General features: G+C 41.9%; 1 protein-coding gene across 6 annotated transcripts in view; it reads left to right on the forward strand.

The window, feature by feature from the left end:
• COL14A1 (collagen type XIV alpha 1 chain) overlaps positions 1-16,445 on the forward strand; it is a 224,796-nt gene that overhangs the window by 109,161 nt on the left and 99,190 nt on the right. For all 6 annotated transcript variants that reach the window (XM_061123880.1, XM_061123879.1, XM_061123883.1 and 3 more), the window contains exons 23-24: positions 336-452; positions 12,825-12,971. In XM_061123880.1, coding sequence (XP_060979863.1) covers positions 336-452; positions 12,825-12,971 — 264 coding nt within the window. The remainder of the gene's footprint in view (positions 1-335; positions 453-12,824; positions 12,972-16,445) is intronic.

Genomic DNA, 16,445 nt, shown 5'->3' on the forward strand with positions numbered 1-16,445 from the left:
GTATTATATATTAATTGAGGAATATTTTGAAAGCATAAATAAATGAAGAGGGAAGATTTAAAATCACCCATAATTTCACCATCCATCGCAACTGGCTTTTTCCAGATACATGTTTTCTTTTTTGTTTACAGAAAACAGGCAAACCCTATCATATATCACATTCTGTTAAAGTCGTAACATAGCTATCCTTTGTGTACTGATTTGTTGTAACTTGGTGGGTTTCCTACCACTGGCTGTGGAACCTTGAATTCGAATTTTACCAAAGTTGATTTTGGACTTGGGGATGGCTCTGGCGTTTCTGCGGTTGACCGAGCCGTGTTCCTGTTTCTCGGCAGTGTTTCTGGGTGTGACCGACCTTCAGGCGGACGCGGTGCAGACGACCAGCCTGTGTGCCCATTGGAAGGTGCAACGTCATGCCACCGCCTACAGGGTGGTCCTGGAATCCCGCCAAGGTGAGTGTGGCCCACCGCCCACGGGGTGGTCCTGGAATCCCGCCAGGGTGAGTGTGGCCCACCGCCCACGCTTCTGCCACGCACCCGCGTACTCTGTGCAGGTTACTGTGGACAACACCCAGGGAACTTTAGACAGAAGCATTCTGCTTGTGGAGGCAATGTTATGTTCCGATCGTGCAGGATGTGGAGTCAGGATGGCTGGTTAAGCCAGGTATTCAGTCTCTCCAAATCTCCGTTTCCCCATTTATGGTCAATAGGTAGAACCATAGTGCGGATCTTGGGCATTCTCTGAGGATTAAGCTAATCTGTGTGAAATATTTGCAACAGTGCTTTGTACATATTAAACACCCAGGAAATGTAGCTGGTGGTAGGAGTTGCATAGGCAAGACTGATAACATATCTTAAAACTGTATGGTGCTATTATTTTGGTCTTTACTCTATGGAGATCTAGGTTTGACTTCAATGTTTCTCTCATTGATTTTTTTTTTTTTTACTTTTGGGGATAATTGATGAGCAACAAACTCTCATGCAGGAGATGAAGTGTTGTATCTATGCTATCCATGGGCAGTACTTTAGCATCACAGCTCTCAAGTTCATCTACAGTTTGGGATTTGGCTTCAAAGGTGAAACACTTAAAATGTTCCTTATTTTCAGTAAAAGTATCAAGAAGAACAAGACACTGATTCCCCAAGAAGGAGTTTCCAGGAACTGTTAATCTTCTTTTCTCATTATCAGCATGAATAATATTCAGAAGATGGGATCAAATAATGAAAATTTATTTGATCAGATTTGTATTGTCAGTAGTGAAGATCGTCTTGTTGTTTGGGGGGCAGGGACAGAGCCGACATTACAGAATTCCAGATGGCATTTTTTAATCTTTCACATTTGCTTATAAGGTCATTTAATTTTAAAGTAATTGGTTAATTAATCGCTGCTGGCAGGCTTTCCTCTAGCTCCTGCCGGTGGAGGCCGCTCTCTAGCTGCGGCGTGTGGGCCCACTGTTGTGGCGGCTTCTCTTGTGAAGCCCAGACTTGGCTCCCCGGCTTTCAGAGTTGTAGCATGGGCCCAGTAGTTGTGGCTCATGGGCTTAGGAGCCCCGTGGCACGAGGAATCTTCCCAGACCAAACCCAAGTCCCCTGCACCGTAGGTGGATTCTCATCCGCTGGACCACCAGGGAAGTCCTCATGATTGTTATTATTTTTTTATTTCTGGATAAGTGATAATAGTTTCCTCTCTTAAAAGTAGTGGAAAGGGCTGATTTTTCAGGTCTGGATGGGACTTGTGTGTAGTTAGTAGCACACATACCTGGCCATGACTATATTTGAAATGCAGAAATCTCACTTTTAATCTAACCCAGGAAGTGGAAAGCATAGTTTAGTAAAGTACTAAGAGTTTAGTAGAGTTCTGGAAATGAGCTGAAAATACAAGATAGAAACACAAGAAGAGATTTCTGCCAACCAAGGCTTTGTCCCCTCAGGGGTGCTAATAAGCCACTAATTCCTTGATTCCCTGCTTGTGATCCTGTAAAGGGTCCCTTTAACCAGACATTGGCTGAGCATACGGGAGTGGCTTTAATCTGCAATAAACATTGAATAAGGAAAAGTCAGGACAAATCACTTGGATTTTGTGGTGGTTTTAAATGATGCTTAACCTGGAATGTTAGGTCCATGAATCAAGGCAAACTGGAAGTGGTCAAACAGGAAATGGCAAGAGTGAACATCAACATTTTAGGAGTCAGTGACCTAAAATGGACTGGAATGGGTGAATTTAACTCAGATGACCATTATACCTACTACTGTGGGCTGGAATCCCTTAGAAGAAATGGAGTAGTCCTCATAGTCAACCAGAGTCTGAAATGCAGTTCAGTTCAGTTCAGTCGCTTAGTCGTGTCCAACTCTTTGCAACCTCATGAACTGCAGTACACCAGGCCTCCCTGTCCATCACCAACTCCTGGAGTTTACATGAAATGCAGTACTTCAATGCAATCTCAAAAATGACAAAATGATCTCTGTTCGTTTCCAAGGCAAACCATTCAATATCACAGTAATCCAAGTCTATGTCCCGACCAGTAATGCTGAAGAAGCTGAAGTTGAACGGTTCTATGAAGACCTACAAGACCTTCTAGAACTAACACCCAAAGAAGATGTCCTTTTCATTATAGGGGACTGGAATGCAAAACTAGGAATCAAGAGCTACCTGGAGGAAGGCAAATTTGGGCTTGAAGTACAGAATGAAGCAGGGCAAAGGCTAAGTTTTACCAAGAGAACACACTGGTCATAGCAAACACCCTCTTCCAACAACACAAGAGAAGGCTCATCACGGTCAATACTGAAATCAGATTGATTATATTCTTTGCAGCCAAAGATGGAGAAGCTCTACACGGTCAGCAAAAACAAGACCAGGAGCTGACTATGGCTCAGATCATGAACTCCTTATTGCCAAATTCAGACTTAAACTGAAGAAAGTAGGGAAAACCACTAGATCATTCAGGTATGACCTAAGTCAAATCCCTTATGACTATACAGTGGAGGTGAGAAATAGATTCAAGGGTTTGATTTGATAGACTGCCTGATGAACTACGGACAGAGGTTCGTGACATTGTACGGGAGGCAGAGATCAAGACTATCCCCAAGCAAAAGAAATGCAAAAAGGCAAAATGGGTGTCTGAGGAGGCCTTACAAATAGCTGTGAAAAGAAGGGAAGCGAAAAGCAAAGGAGAAAAGGAAAGATATACCCATTTGAATGCAGAGTTCCAAAGAACAGCAAGCAGAGATAAGAAAGCCTTCCTCAGTGATCAATGCAAAGAAATAGAGGAAAACAATAGAATGGGAAAGACTAGGGATCTCTTCAAGAAAATTAGAGATACCATGGGAACATTTCATGCAAAGATGGGCACAATAAAGGACAGAAATGGTATGGACCTAACAGAAGCAGAAGATATTAAGAAGTGGCAAGAATACACAGAAGAACTGTACAATAAAAATCTTCACGACCCAGATATTCACAATGGTGTGATCACTCACCTAGAGTCAGACATCCCGGAAGCAAAGTCAAGTGGGCCTTAGGAAGCATCACCACAAACAAAGCTAGTAGAGGTGATGGAATTCCAGTTGAGCTATTTCAAATCCTAAAAAGATGATGCTGTGAAAGTGCTACACTCAATATGCCAGCAAATTTGGAAAACTCAGCAGGGGTCACAGGACTGAAAAAGATCAGTTTTCATTCCAGTTCCAAAGAAAGGTAATGCGAAAGAATGTTCAGACTACCGCACAATTGCACTCATCTCACACACTAGCCAAGTAATTCTCCAAGCAAGGGTTCAACAGTATGTGAACCGTGAACTTCCAGATGTTCAAGCTGGATTTAGAAAAGGCAATGGAACCAGAGATCAAATTGCCAACATCCATTGGATCATCAAAAAAGCAAGAGAGTTCCAGAAAAACATCTATTTCTGCTTTATTGACTTTGCCAAAGCCTTTGACTGTGTAGATCAAAACAAAGTGTGGAAAATTCTTCAAGAGGTGGGAATACCAGACCACCTGACCTGCCTCCTGAGAAACATGTATGCAAGTCAAGAAACAACAGTTAGAACTGGACATGGAACAACACACTGGTTCCAAATAGGAAAAGGAGTACATCAAGGCTGTATATTGTCACCCTGCTTATTTAACTTAAATGCAGAATACATCATGAGAAATGCTGGGCTGGAAGAAGCACAAGCTGGAATCAAGATTGCCGGGAGAAATATAAATAACCTCAGATATGCTGATGACACCACCCTTATGGGAGAAGGTGAAGAGGAACTAAAGAGCCTCTTGATGAAAGTGAAGGAGGAGAGTGAAAAAGTTGGCTTAAAGCTCAACATTCAGAAAACTAAGATCATAGCATCCAGTCCCAGCACTTCATGGCAGATAGATGGGGAAACAGTGGAAACAGTGACTGACTTTATTTTTTTGGGCTCCAAAATCACTGCAGATGGTGATTGCAGCCATGAAATTAAAAGACGCTTACTGCTTGGAAGCAAAGCTATGACCAACCTAGACAGCATATTAAAAAGCAGAGACATTACTTTGCCAACAAAGGTCCGTCTAGTCAAGGCTATGGTTTCTCCAGTGGTCATGTATGGATGTGAGAGTTGGACTGTGAAGAAAGCTGAGCACCGAAGAATTGATGCTTTTGAACTGTGGTTTTGGAGAAGACTCTTGAGAGTCCCTTGGACTGCAAGGAGATCCAATCATTCCATCCTAAGGCAGATCAGTCCTGGGTGCTCGTTGGAAGGACTGATGCTAAAGCTGAAACTCTAGTACTTTGTCCACCTGATGGTAAGAACTGACTTACTGGAAAAAACCCTAATGCTGGGAAAGATTGAAGGCAGGAGGAGAAGGGGACGACAGAGGATGAGATGGCTGGATGGCATCACCGACTCAATGGACATGGGTTTGAGTAAACTCCGAGAGTTGGTGATGGACAAGGAGGCCTGGCATGCTATGATTCATGGGGTTGCAAAGAGTCAGACACGACTGAGCAACTGAACTGAACTGAAACTTAATTAGATGAAAGACATGGCAACTGTTTGACAACATCTATAAAATCTCGACGAGTTATGTTTCATATATCTTTTTAAGACTAGCTGAGTCTCACTTTAATATAGAACGGTTGATATTTATCACATTTGGTGGTACTTGTTAAACTTAAACAAAATAGTAACTATAAGGATCACACATTCAAATTACCCCAGAGTATTTTTAACTATGATACTGTTTAAGAAGTTGACAGAGTGGGACAGAGGCTCCTTTAGATATTCATTAGCTTTCATTGAAAATCATATTTATACAGATTGACATAAAGACATCAAAACTGTCTTATCAAGGAATTAGTGAAACCCATCAGTATTTTTTTTTATTATTAAATGCTTTTACAATTAGCATTGGGATTCTTATCAGACAATATGATTGATGTGTCTGATAATATTGATCTGGTCATTTAAAACCTCAATAAGCTCTTGGTGGACTTCCCAGGTGACTCAGTTTAAAGAATCCTCCTGCGAATGCTGGAGATGTGGAAGATGTGGGTTCGATCCCTGCCTTGGGAAGATCCCCTGGAGAAGGAAATGTCAGCCCACTCCAGTGTTCTTGCCTGGAAAATTGTATGGACAGAGGGGCCTGGCAGGTTGCAGTCCATGTAGTTGCAAAGAGTCAGACACAACTGAGTGACTGAGCGTGCACACACACACACACACACACACACGCACATGCACACACACACATGTATGCACGAACACTCACACAAATGCACACACATGCACACACATGTACACATATGCATATGCACACACGCACACATGTACGCACACACGCATGTGCGTGCACGCGCGCGCACACACACACACACACAAGCTCTCGCTGAAGCCAAGTTTTTTACTGAAATACGCGTCCCCACTTCCTTCTTATCTTCCAGTTAAATTAATTTGTACTTCGCCAGTATTATTTTCAGGCTGTCAAAAACCTCTTCAACTGAGCCTCAACAGTCTCAATTCAACAAGAATGAACAAAAATGTTGTTCAGTTTATTTTTCATCGGCAGTTATAGCTGAACAATTTATGAGCCCAGTTAGCCTACATCTTATTCACTCAGGTGTCCAGTTGCATATTATTAACCAACTAGACAGCAACAGAGTCTAATTGACGGCTAGGGGTGAGGAGTTAATGTAGGGAAAATGTTTAAATATTTTAACTTACACAGTTTAGGTCAGGGAAGTCTTTCCACTTTGCTTTTTTTTAATTTAATTTTTATTGTATACTGGAATACAGGTGACTTATAATATGTTTGTGTTGGGTGTACAACCACCTGATTCAGTTGTACATATGCATATATATATTATTTGGATTCCTTTCCCATATAGGTTATTACAGAGTGTTGAGTGCTATACAGTAGGTCCTTGTAGATTATCTGTTGTATGTATATTACTGTGTATGTGTTAATCGCCACCTTCTAATTCATGCCTTGAAGTCTTCCACTTTGCACTGGGGAAGAATTAGGTTGAGTTTCTTTATCTCACAGAGTGATGTGATCATGATTCCTGATCACTGCTGTTGAAGGACATGTGATCAGATGTACCTTCTTCCACGGGTGCCTGAGTCCCTGGGCTCCACTATTTCAACTCTGAGACACCTCCCGCTGGCTACACGTGCTGCCTCTGCAGAAATGTCAGTCCTTCCGCTTCAACCAGAGGAGACTTGGGACCCAGTTTCTCCACGTGATAGAGAAGAGCCTTACCCCAGGCTGGCTTATTTCTGAATGCCTCTGGCAAACTCCTGGGCTTCCCAGGCGGCGTGGTAGTGAAGAACCCTCCTGCAATGTGGGAGACGGAAGAGAGGCAGGTTCAGTCCCTGGGCAGAAAGATCCCTGGAGGAGGGCATGGCAACCCGCTCCAGCGTTCTTGCCTGGGGAGTCCCGTGGACAGAGGGGCCCGGTGGGCTGCAATCCACGGGGTCACAGAGTCAGACAGGACAGAAGCGACTTGGCACGTGTGTCCACACTGCCAAAGCCCCACGTTTGCCGGGCGGCGTGCTCTCTCTTTCTCTCATTGTGTGTGTTTTAAATCCCCCGTGTCCGATCTCGTGCACTTTTACTCTGAGATGAAGTCAGCAGGCTTGTTTCTGCTCTAACCCGACAGCTGGTCAGTGTTGTTCTCCGGGCTTCCGTTTCCCCAAATGACTTCTTTTGAGGACCTTACCTGTGGTCATGCCTATAAATCCCCAAGGCGTTTGTGAATAAAGCAGCAAGGCTGTGCCGTCAGGGGTGCCTGCTTAGTTTGTCAATGGTAAAAAGCACAAATAGCAGGTATCGAGTAGCAAGGTCGCCTACCCTGTGCCTAGCACACCGAGACGTCCCCCAGTGTCTGCCTCAGGCGCGTGGAAGCCTCAGGGGTTCAGCGGACCCAATCCCCCACTCTCTGCCCTCCACCTTCCTTCTCAAGCAGACTGAGAGCTGGCCCCGGTCAAGTCCGGACGTACATCCTCCAAGCTTCAGCTTCATCGTCTTGGTTAAAAGAAAGCTCTTCTTTCTCAGTAATTCCCACAAAAGTCCAGGACCTTGAGTCAAGTTAGCCTGGTTTGGGTCATATCCCCCTGAATCTATCACTGAGTTCACAGGCATGGAATCAACGGCAAATGAGACCTGGCTTTTTCCCAGCCTGTGTCTGGGGAGAGATGGGCGTTCTTACTCAGGCCTTCCCAAGTCAAAAGACCATGTGGGGAGGGATGGGTTCAGTGAAAGAAAGATCAGATGTAAGACAGGCAAAAACAACAGCTGTCCTCTACTCATGTAAATATTATGACAGTTTTTTCATAGCCAAGAAGAAAAGGAAAAAAGAAAGATTACCAGAAGGATCAAGTCCTCTCAAGAGAGAGTGAAATCCAATCTGCATTTGAGTCAGGCATTAGACTTTCCAAATTCAGTTGTAGGCTTTTGGTTAACTGTAGGACAGAGCAGAGTTTCAGAGGCTTTGGGTTGGTTTTGAGTACCTCGGAAACCCATGAGAGCCTCCGTTAGTTCTACAGACACTGCAGACTCCTGTCTCCCTGTCCATCTCTTTTTGAATTGACGTGGCACCTGAGGTTGGATGCACCTCACACTGTATTGCCTCCCTAATCCCATTAACTTGGTAAATTTCTTTTTAGCCTGATTTTTCTTTTTTAAGTTTCAAAAATGCTCACCTTGTCTTCCATCTTTAGGTACTGAAATGTCTAGTTTTCTGCGTCATCTATTAACCAGAATAGAGAATTGCAGCATAGTGGAGAGCCTACCTTATTAGGGACCAGAAACAAAAGAGCATACGAAACGAAGCTTATTCCCAAGATTGAATGTTTTGAAGGACTGATACCATGTTTGGGGGTCACAGGATTTGAAAGACCCAGAGAGTGGAAAGCATGAACCATGAACTTTCGTGAATTCTATGAAATTCCAACTGAGTTTACCAGATCTGGGACCTTCTTTGTTTGTAGATCTCAGTAACCACTCCTGGGACGCTTGAGAGTCATGTTGGTGGCATGGCGGTCATCCAAAAAATGTATTTAGCATGACTTGATGAGAATGAATGCTCAATGACAGATTTTCCCCCTTGTTCCAAAAAAACAAAGTTAAATTCTGGCTTTTGGCACAAGGGGTCAAGGAAATTAGTCATCGTTTGATCAGTTTAAGTGTTTTTCTTTAAGGCAAAGCCATGAATCATAAATGCCAAAAGCAACATGGATATACCCCCATTCATGCAACCCCTCTTTGTTAGTCTTGGGAGCAACCTGTTACTGTTGCCTGTTAATTTCACAGTGCTTGTTCCAGTTTTCCAATGATTTGTAGGTTTTGTTTTGTTATGTAGCAGTGAAACCTATTTATACTGTTGTCAAGGGTCTATAAAGTGCACGGGTATTCATGAGAAATAGAGGAAATGACAGAAAAGTACATTTCTAGAATTAATTCCTGGAGAGTCTCACAAGTTTTTGTGAAGATAGGTAAAGATGATCCATGCATAGGATTTGGGAAATGTTTGTATTACACGTGACTCACAGAAGCTTGCAGGAGGCTCCAGAGTGGTAAGGGTCAAAATAAAACCACTGTTATGGGGTTCTGAGCCCAGAAACCCAAGGCTGAGCTTGGACATCAGCCAAGCAGAAGGCAGGGTTTACTGATATTTTCTTACTCTTAAGTTCCTCTCACAGCAATTTAAAACCTCACAAACACTTTAAATAGTTTTGATTTCATCATTTTGTATAATATCTAATAAAGAAAATATTGAGATAGACCTATCATTTCAAAGAAATATATTACTAAACATTATATTATAAAGATCACTTTTGAAGCTCTTTAATATTGACAATTATAAAAGTAAATTTCAGATCCCATTCAACAGATAGCCTTACTTTAATTAGATTTTTAAAAAATCAGGATTTGTCCATAGATAAAGCCTTCTTCAGTGATCAATGCAAAGAAATAGAGGAAAACAATAGAATGGGAAAGACTAGAGATCTCTTCAAGAAAATTAGAGATACCATGGGAACATTTCATGCAAAGATGGGCACAATAAAGGACAGAAATGGTATGGACCTAACAGAAGCAGAAGATATTGAGATGGCAAGAATACACAGGAGAACTGTACAAAAAAGATCTTCATGGCCCAGGTAAACATGATAGCGTGATCACTCACCTAGAGCCAGACATCCTGGAATGCAAAGTCAAATGGGCCTTAGGAAGCATCACAATGAACAAAGCTAGTGGAGGTGATGGAATTCCAGCTGAGCTATTTCTAATCCTAAAAGATGATGCTGTGAAAGTGCTGCACTCAATCTGCCAGCAAATAGGGAAACCTCAGCAGTGGCCTCAGGACTGGAGAAGGTCCGTTTTCATTCCAATCCCAAAGAGAGGCAATGCCAAAGAATGCTCAAACTACCGCACAATTGCACGCATCTCACACACTAGCAAAGTAATGCTCAAAATTCTCCAAGCCAGGCTTCAACAGTACATGAACCGTGAACTTCCAGATGTTCAAACTGGATTTAGAAAAGACAGAGGAACCAGAGATCAAATTGCCAACGTCTGTTGGATCATAGGAAAAGCAAGAGAATTCCAGAAAAAATCAATTCTGCTTTATTGACCATGCCAAAGCCTTTAACTGTGTGGCTCACAACAAATTGTGGAAAATTCTTCAAGAGATGGGCATGCCAGACCACCTTACCTGCCTCCTGAGAAATCTGTTTGCAGTTCAGGAAGCAACAGTTAGAGCCAGTTCCAAATTGGGAAAGGAGTACATCAAGGCTGTATATTGTCACCATACTCATTTAACTTATATTCAGAGTACATCATGAGAAATGCTGAGATGGATGAAGCACAAGCTGGAATCAAAATTGCTGGAAGAAATATAAAAATCCTCAGATATGCAGATAACACCAACCTTATGGCAGAAAGTGAAGAGGAACTAAAGAGCCTCTTGATGAAAGTGAGAGAGGAGAGTGAAAAAGTAGGCTTAAAACTCAACTTTCAAAAAACTAAGATCATGGCATCCAGTCCCATCACTTCATGGGAAATAGATGGGGAAACAGTGGAAACAGTGTCAGACTTTATTTTGTTGGGCTCCAAAATCACTGCAGATGGTGACTGCAGCCATGAAATTAAAAGATGCTTGCTCCTTGAAAGAAAAGCTATGACCAACTTAGACAGCATATTAAAAAGCAGAGACATTACTTTGCTGACAAAGGTCTTTCTAGTCAAGGCTATGATTTTTCCAGTGGTCATGTATGGATGTGAGAGTTGGACTAAAAAGAAAGCTGAGTGCTGAAGGATTAATGCTTTTAAACTGTGGTGTTGGAGAAGACTCTTGAGAGTCCCTTGGACTGCAAGGAGATCCAACCAATCTATCCTAAAGGAAATCTGTCCTGAATATTCATTGGAAGGACTGATGCCGAAACTCCAATGATTTGGCCACCTAATATGAAGAACTGACTCACTGGAAAAGACCATGATGCTGGGAAAGATTGAAGGTGGGAGGAGAAGGGGACAGCAGAGGATGAGATGGTTGGATGACATCACCCACTCGATGGATATGAGTTTGAGTAAACTCCAGGAGTTGGTGATGGACAGGGAGGCCTGGCATGCTGCAGTCCATGGGGTTGCAGAGTCGGACACGACTGAGTGACTGAACTGAATTGAAATGATGTATATCATGTTTGTTCTGACTTGTCTATTATAATAAATATATTTTTGCTCACATATGTATGTAAAATGGAGACTGAAATTTAATAGTTTATTACGCTTTCAAAATAGACCAAAATCACTGTTCAACAGTTTTGCTATTTTATGCTTGAAAAAACAGCTGGTATTTTTTAATATTTTTTATATTTTGTTTATATTTAACCACTTAATAAGTGTAATGTTTTTATCAGAGTAGTTTTTAACACTGTTTTTTTAATTCCTGTAAATAAAGCTATTTAAAGTTTGACCAGATGGGTGAAATTTATGGATCAGAGGGAAATCATTCTAGAGGGAAATTTGCATGATAGTTTTTTTCAGTGGTAGCAGTAATACTTTTTTTTAAAAACCAATTCTCCATGTGGTTAAAAAAACATTAAATACTCTGTGCTTATGAAGAAAACCCGTTTGAATTTCTTTAGTAATTAAAGGCACCAAGGTCGGCAGCCATGGCCAGTGAGGTGGTGGAGTGCTGAGCTGTGAGGCCGCTCATCTGATCTCCTAATTATGGTGCTCACTAATTTCAGATGCACTCAGCAGTTCTCCAACTCTTTCATTTTGAAAAATCACATGTTTAACTTATTTTATGATATATTAAAGGAGGGCATAGCAGCCCACTTCAATATTCTTGCCTGGAGAATTCCATGGACAGAGGAGCCTGGCAGGATACAGTCCATGGGGTCCCAAAGAGCCAGACACGACTGAAGTGACTTAGCACAGATGGTATATTAATGGAGATTAAAGCACCATCCTCTGAGACTGGACTTCTAAGTTTGGAATTTGCATTTTAGTTCAGCTACTTAGTATATGGACTTGGGTAAACTAATTTTTCTGGTCTTCAGTTTTTTGTCTTTAGGGATAATTATAAGTATTATAAGGATCAAATGAATTAATACATGTAAAATCCTTAGAATAGTGCCTGGTGCATGGTGAATGCTAAGTAAATGTTGGCCATTGTTACCTTTGTTGTTATTTTTATCGTTAAACACCGAGCACAGAGCCTGGTGGTATTCCGTCGTGGCACTAGAGGTGAAGAATCTGCCTGTCAATGCAGGAGACATCGTTAGAGACAAGGGTTTGGTCCCTGGCCCGGGAGGGTCCCCTGGAGAAGGGCATGGCAGCGCCCTCCAGGATTCTTGCCCAGAGAATCCCGTGGACAGAGGAGCCTGGCGGGCTGCAGTCCGTGGGGCTGCAAAGCATCAGATGTGACCAAAACACTTAGCCCGCACATGCAGAGCCTGGTACCAAAATAAGCTCTCAGGATCACATTGGGAAATCTAATTTTTGAAAAATAAATATATTCACCTCCACACCTGTCCAAAAGATCAGTCAGATGTGTGCATATAATTATAAGCAGGAACAATTCTCTGTTTGTTAAGTCCTCAACAGCCTTTTACTAGTCAGTCCCCTTTCTGAACATATAAAATACAATTTTCAATTATTAAAAAAAAAGTGGATATATTAATTCTTTTAAAAAAGATACAATTACTCAAACAAGTTTAATTCATTCTGGAGTTATCTGAATAGGCCATACATACTAAGTATTTTAGAAGCAAATCATCTGTTGGTGGCTATTATTTTTTTAAATTCATGTATGTATGTTTGGTTCATTTATGTTTTGTTTTGATTATAGATACACAAAAGCAAGAATCCACTTTGGGTGGTGGGACAAACAGGCATTGCTTCTATGGACTTCAGCCTGATTCGGAATATAAGATCAGTGTTTACACAAAGCTCCAGGAGATGGAGGGACCCAGCGTGAGCGTAACGGGAAAAACACGTAAGTCAAGCTGTTCTCTCGTGATCTCTGTATCCATGAACAAACAGTGTTTTAGGAATATGGTTTTGGTTCAGAAACCGTATTGCATCTAGAAAAACATTAGTCATTGTGCCCTGGAATATCTGTAATACAAACGCTGCTCTTTTTTTTTTTTCATTTATTTTTATTAGTTGGAGGCTAATTACTTTATAATATTGTGGTGGTTTTTGTCATACATTGACATGAATCAGCCATGGATTTACATGTGTTCCCCATCCCGATCCTCTGTACCCACTGCCTGTGGCCCGCTGATGGCGTCTGTGTGGATTTCCCCATCCTCCGCCCGCCGTCACAGGGGACTGTAAGGCCGTAGGACGGCAAAGTGCTTGAAACAATGGTCCCTATTGTGATGCTTCCATTGGGAACATCTGTGGTGGCGGAGTGTGCGATGAAGTGTGAGGCTTGGGTCCTGACACTGAAACAATGCTCAGTGCTCCAGCCTCCAGGGTGGGAATGGAGCCAGGACGTGCCAGCTGGCCGGCCCGGCCTTGCCTCCTGAAGAGGCTCTGGCGCTTTTTCCAAGTTGGCAGGAAATCTGACGCGCTGAAGGGAAAGGCAAAGTACAAAACGAAGACAAAGCACTTTCTACATGTTCTAAAGAGCGAGGAAGGCGCCAACTGCTCGGTACCCTTTTGACCAAAGATTCCTGACCTAGAAGCCATAAGCATCAAAATGGTTTGAATGGTACTGAATTCTGGGAGATACCTGTGTGTCCCCAACTCCGTGTCTTGAACTTAAAGTTGAAATCCTCAGGGACTGGTGTCTGAATAGGTGGCGGACGAGGGCTTTCTTGATAGTCCCTCCATCCTGTTCTGACATTTAGGAAGTTATACTACTCAGGTGTATAGGTCTTTCAGTTTCTCTGAACGTACAAAAAAACCCACTATCAATATATAATCTTCAAACACAGAAAGCCAAAGTGTAGCTAATGGAATCATCTACTTTCCAACACGAGGACTTTATTTCAGAACATTGAAATAGTCAACATTTTACATCACATGTGTATTTTTGAGGTATAATTTGCATACCATAAAATTCACCCTTAATTTTAAGAGTACAACTCGATGATTTTTGGTACATTTCAAGAGTTGTGCAGCCATCACTGCAATTCAGTGTCAGGACACTCCCATCCACCTGGAGATCATTCAGGCTCATTCGCAGTGAGTCCTCTTTCCTACTGTCAGCTCCAGGCAGTCTACTTTCTTTTCTTATACATTTGTCTTTTCTAGACATTTCGTATAAATGGAAGTATGTAACAGGTAGTCTTTTTTGTCTGATATCTTTCACTTAGCGTATGTTTTTGAGGTTTATCCATGTTGGAGAATGTAGCAGTCGTTTCTTGCATTTTATTGCTCATTAGAATTTGTTTTTTGGTTAGAGGATTATATAGTTTTGAAATTATTAGGGGCCTGTTAGGGCTTGAGATTTTTTAAAGTCTAAAAACCTTGGTTGGGGTCCTTCTTCCATTGTTGCCTTGGGTAGTTTAACGTCTCTGAGCTGCTGTTTGCTTATCAATAAAATTAAATACCGTCTCTTTTAGCTTAGTTTGGTGATAGTAAAGATCCACTGGAAAGATCCCGCTGAGGACATTGCAACTGCATTTTATTTTATTGAACAAATATTTTTGGTATCACTCTTACATCTTCCCTTTTTTAGGCCGCACCGAGCGGCATGCAGGACAGGAGCTCCCCAGCAAGGGGTGAACTTGTGCCCCTGCAGTGGGAGTTGGGGTCTTAACTCTGGGCCATCAGGGAAGGCCCTCTTGCTGTCTTCCTGAAAGTCAGAAAGAAGCTGGCAGCCATGGGGTTAGAGCTACCATCAGACATGTTTTCTCTGGGCCATTTTTTTTTTTTAAGTTTTAAAGTATTCTAGAAAATTCGAAAGCTCTGACAACACAGGGCGCGCGCATCCTCACGCAGCTAAACGTACAGAAACCTAGTGACTGCCGCGTCTTTGGACAGTGTGCACGCTCTGAAGTTTGTTATTCCTGAATGGTGAGGCAGAGTTCTTTGCTCCCATTCATTATGTGCCTGACCTCTAAAAATATTTGAGTTTGGGGCCCCTGGTCAAGTTCAACTTCCCTTAACCTTAACCTCACCACTGTTAACGACCAGTCCAGGATTCATTTGGAAAGCTCCGCTTGATGTAAATGTTTTCCTTCTGTGGGGACATCTGTCATCGTAGAGCTTCTCCCCACTGGCTCCAGTTCAACCTCCCAGAGCAAATGCAGATCAAGACTGTTCCCTCTTCTGTGACAGCTTCTCCCAGACTTGAGGACAAGGACCATCTGTGTGTAGAGGATATAAACACTCTCCCAGTTCATTGTGGTTCTTCTTACCCGAGAGGTTCTGGGGCCAGATGTTCTGACCAAACATATTGATCTGGCTGCCACAGGCACTCATTGGTTTGGTTCTTGAATTTATTGACTGAACTTGTGATATATCTCAGCTTTTCACATTAAAGAAAATGCACAATTATAAAGACGACCAGCTGCTTCCACAGATTTTAGGCTTTAGAAACATTTTATAGTGCTTTCAAAAACATTTTGCAATCCTAGTTTTATACTAAAATGTCTCAAATGTTTTTACTTGTGAAAATTTTTAGTTGCCAAAGAATTGCCTTTAAAAAGTCACAGTGATTTTGTCTATAATGATGCAACAGAAGGTACGAAGTGTGCTGTCACCTTTTTTTTTTTTTTGGCCATCCTGTTCTTGTTTTGTTTTCCTTCCATGTTTCGGCCACGCTGTGTGCCGCGTGACGTGGTTTCCTGACCAGGGATCAAACCTGGGCCTCTTCAGTGAGAGTGCCAAATCCTAACCACTAGGCCACCAGGGAACGCCCCCCTTTTCTCATTTTTCTTCCCCCCAAAACTCATTTATACCAGCTTGATCTCTTTCAATAAATTCTGCCTGTTGTATGTAGTTGTGTGTGTGTGTGTGTGTCAGATATGTTACTGTATAGATATATATAGATAAACCTGTATTAATCAGTTAAATAGAATTCTGTTTCACAGATGGGATCATACTATTGTATTCTGCTTCATTTCATATAATAACTCAAACATTTTTCTGTATCAATAATACAGTTACCTCATCCCTTTAAATGTTGAATTGCTTTACTCAAATAATGTTAGTTTATTGGTCCCTGGAATTGGAAGAGACCTTAAAATTCATCTCCTCCAACCCCCCTGCCAGTGAAGGCTCTCCCTTTGCAACATTCACAGCAAACAGTCTGCCTGAGCTCAAATCCTTCCAACTATTTGGCGCTTACTGTCTCCAGAGGCTAAACATCCCCCTGTGTGAAGGACTGTGATTAGTTGAGAGTTTTCCCTTGGATTATACTGGGATAAGAAAAATAATAATTGCCAAGTTTTCTTTAGTGTAAAATAAGAATTTAAAAAGAGAATATGCAAAAAAATAATATTGGGATGTTTAA

Source organism: Dama dama, chromosome 21 (genome assembly GCF_033118175.1).
Source record: "Dama dama isolate Ldn47 chromosome 21, ASM3311817v1, whole genome shotgun sequence".
In the NCBI taxonomy this organism is placed as follows: Eukaryota; Metazoa; Chordata; class Mammalia; order Artiodactyla; family Cervidae; genus Dama; species Dama dama.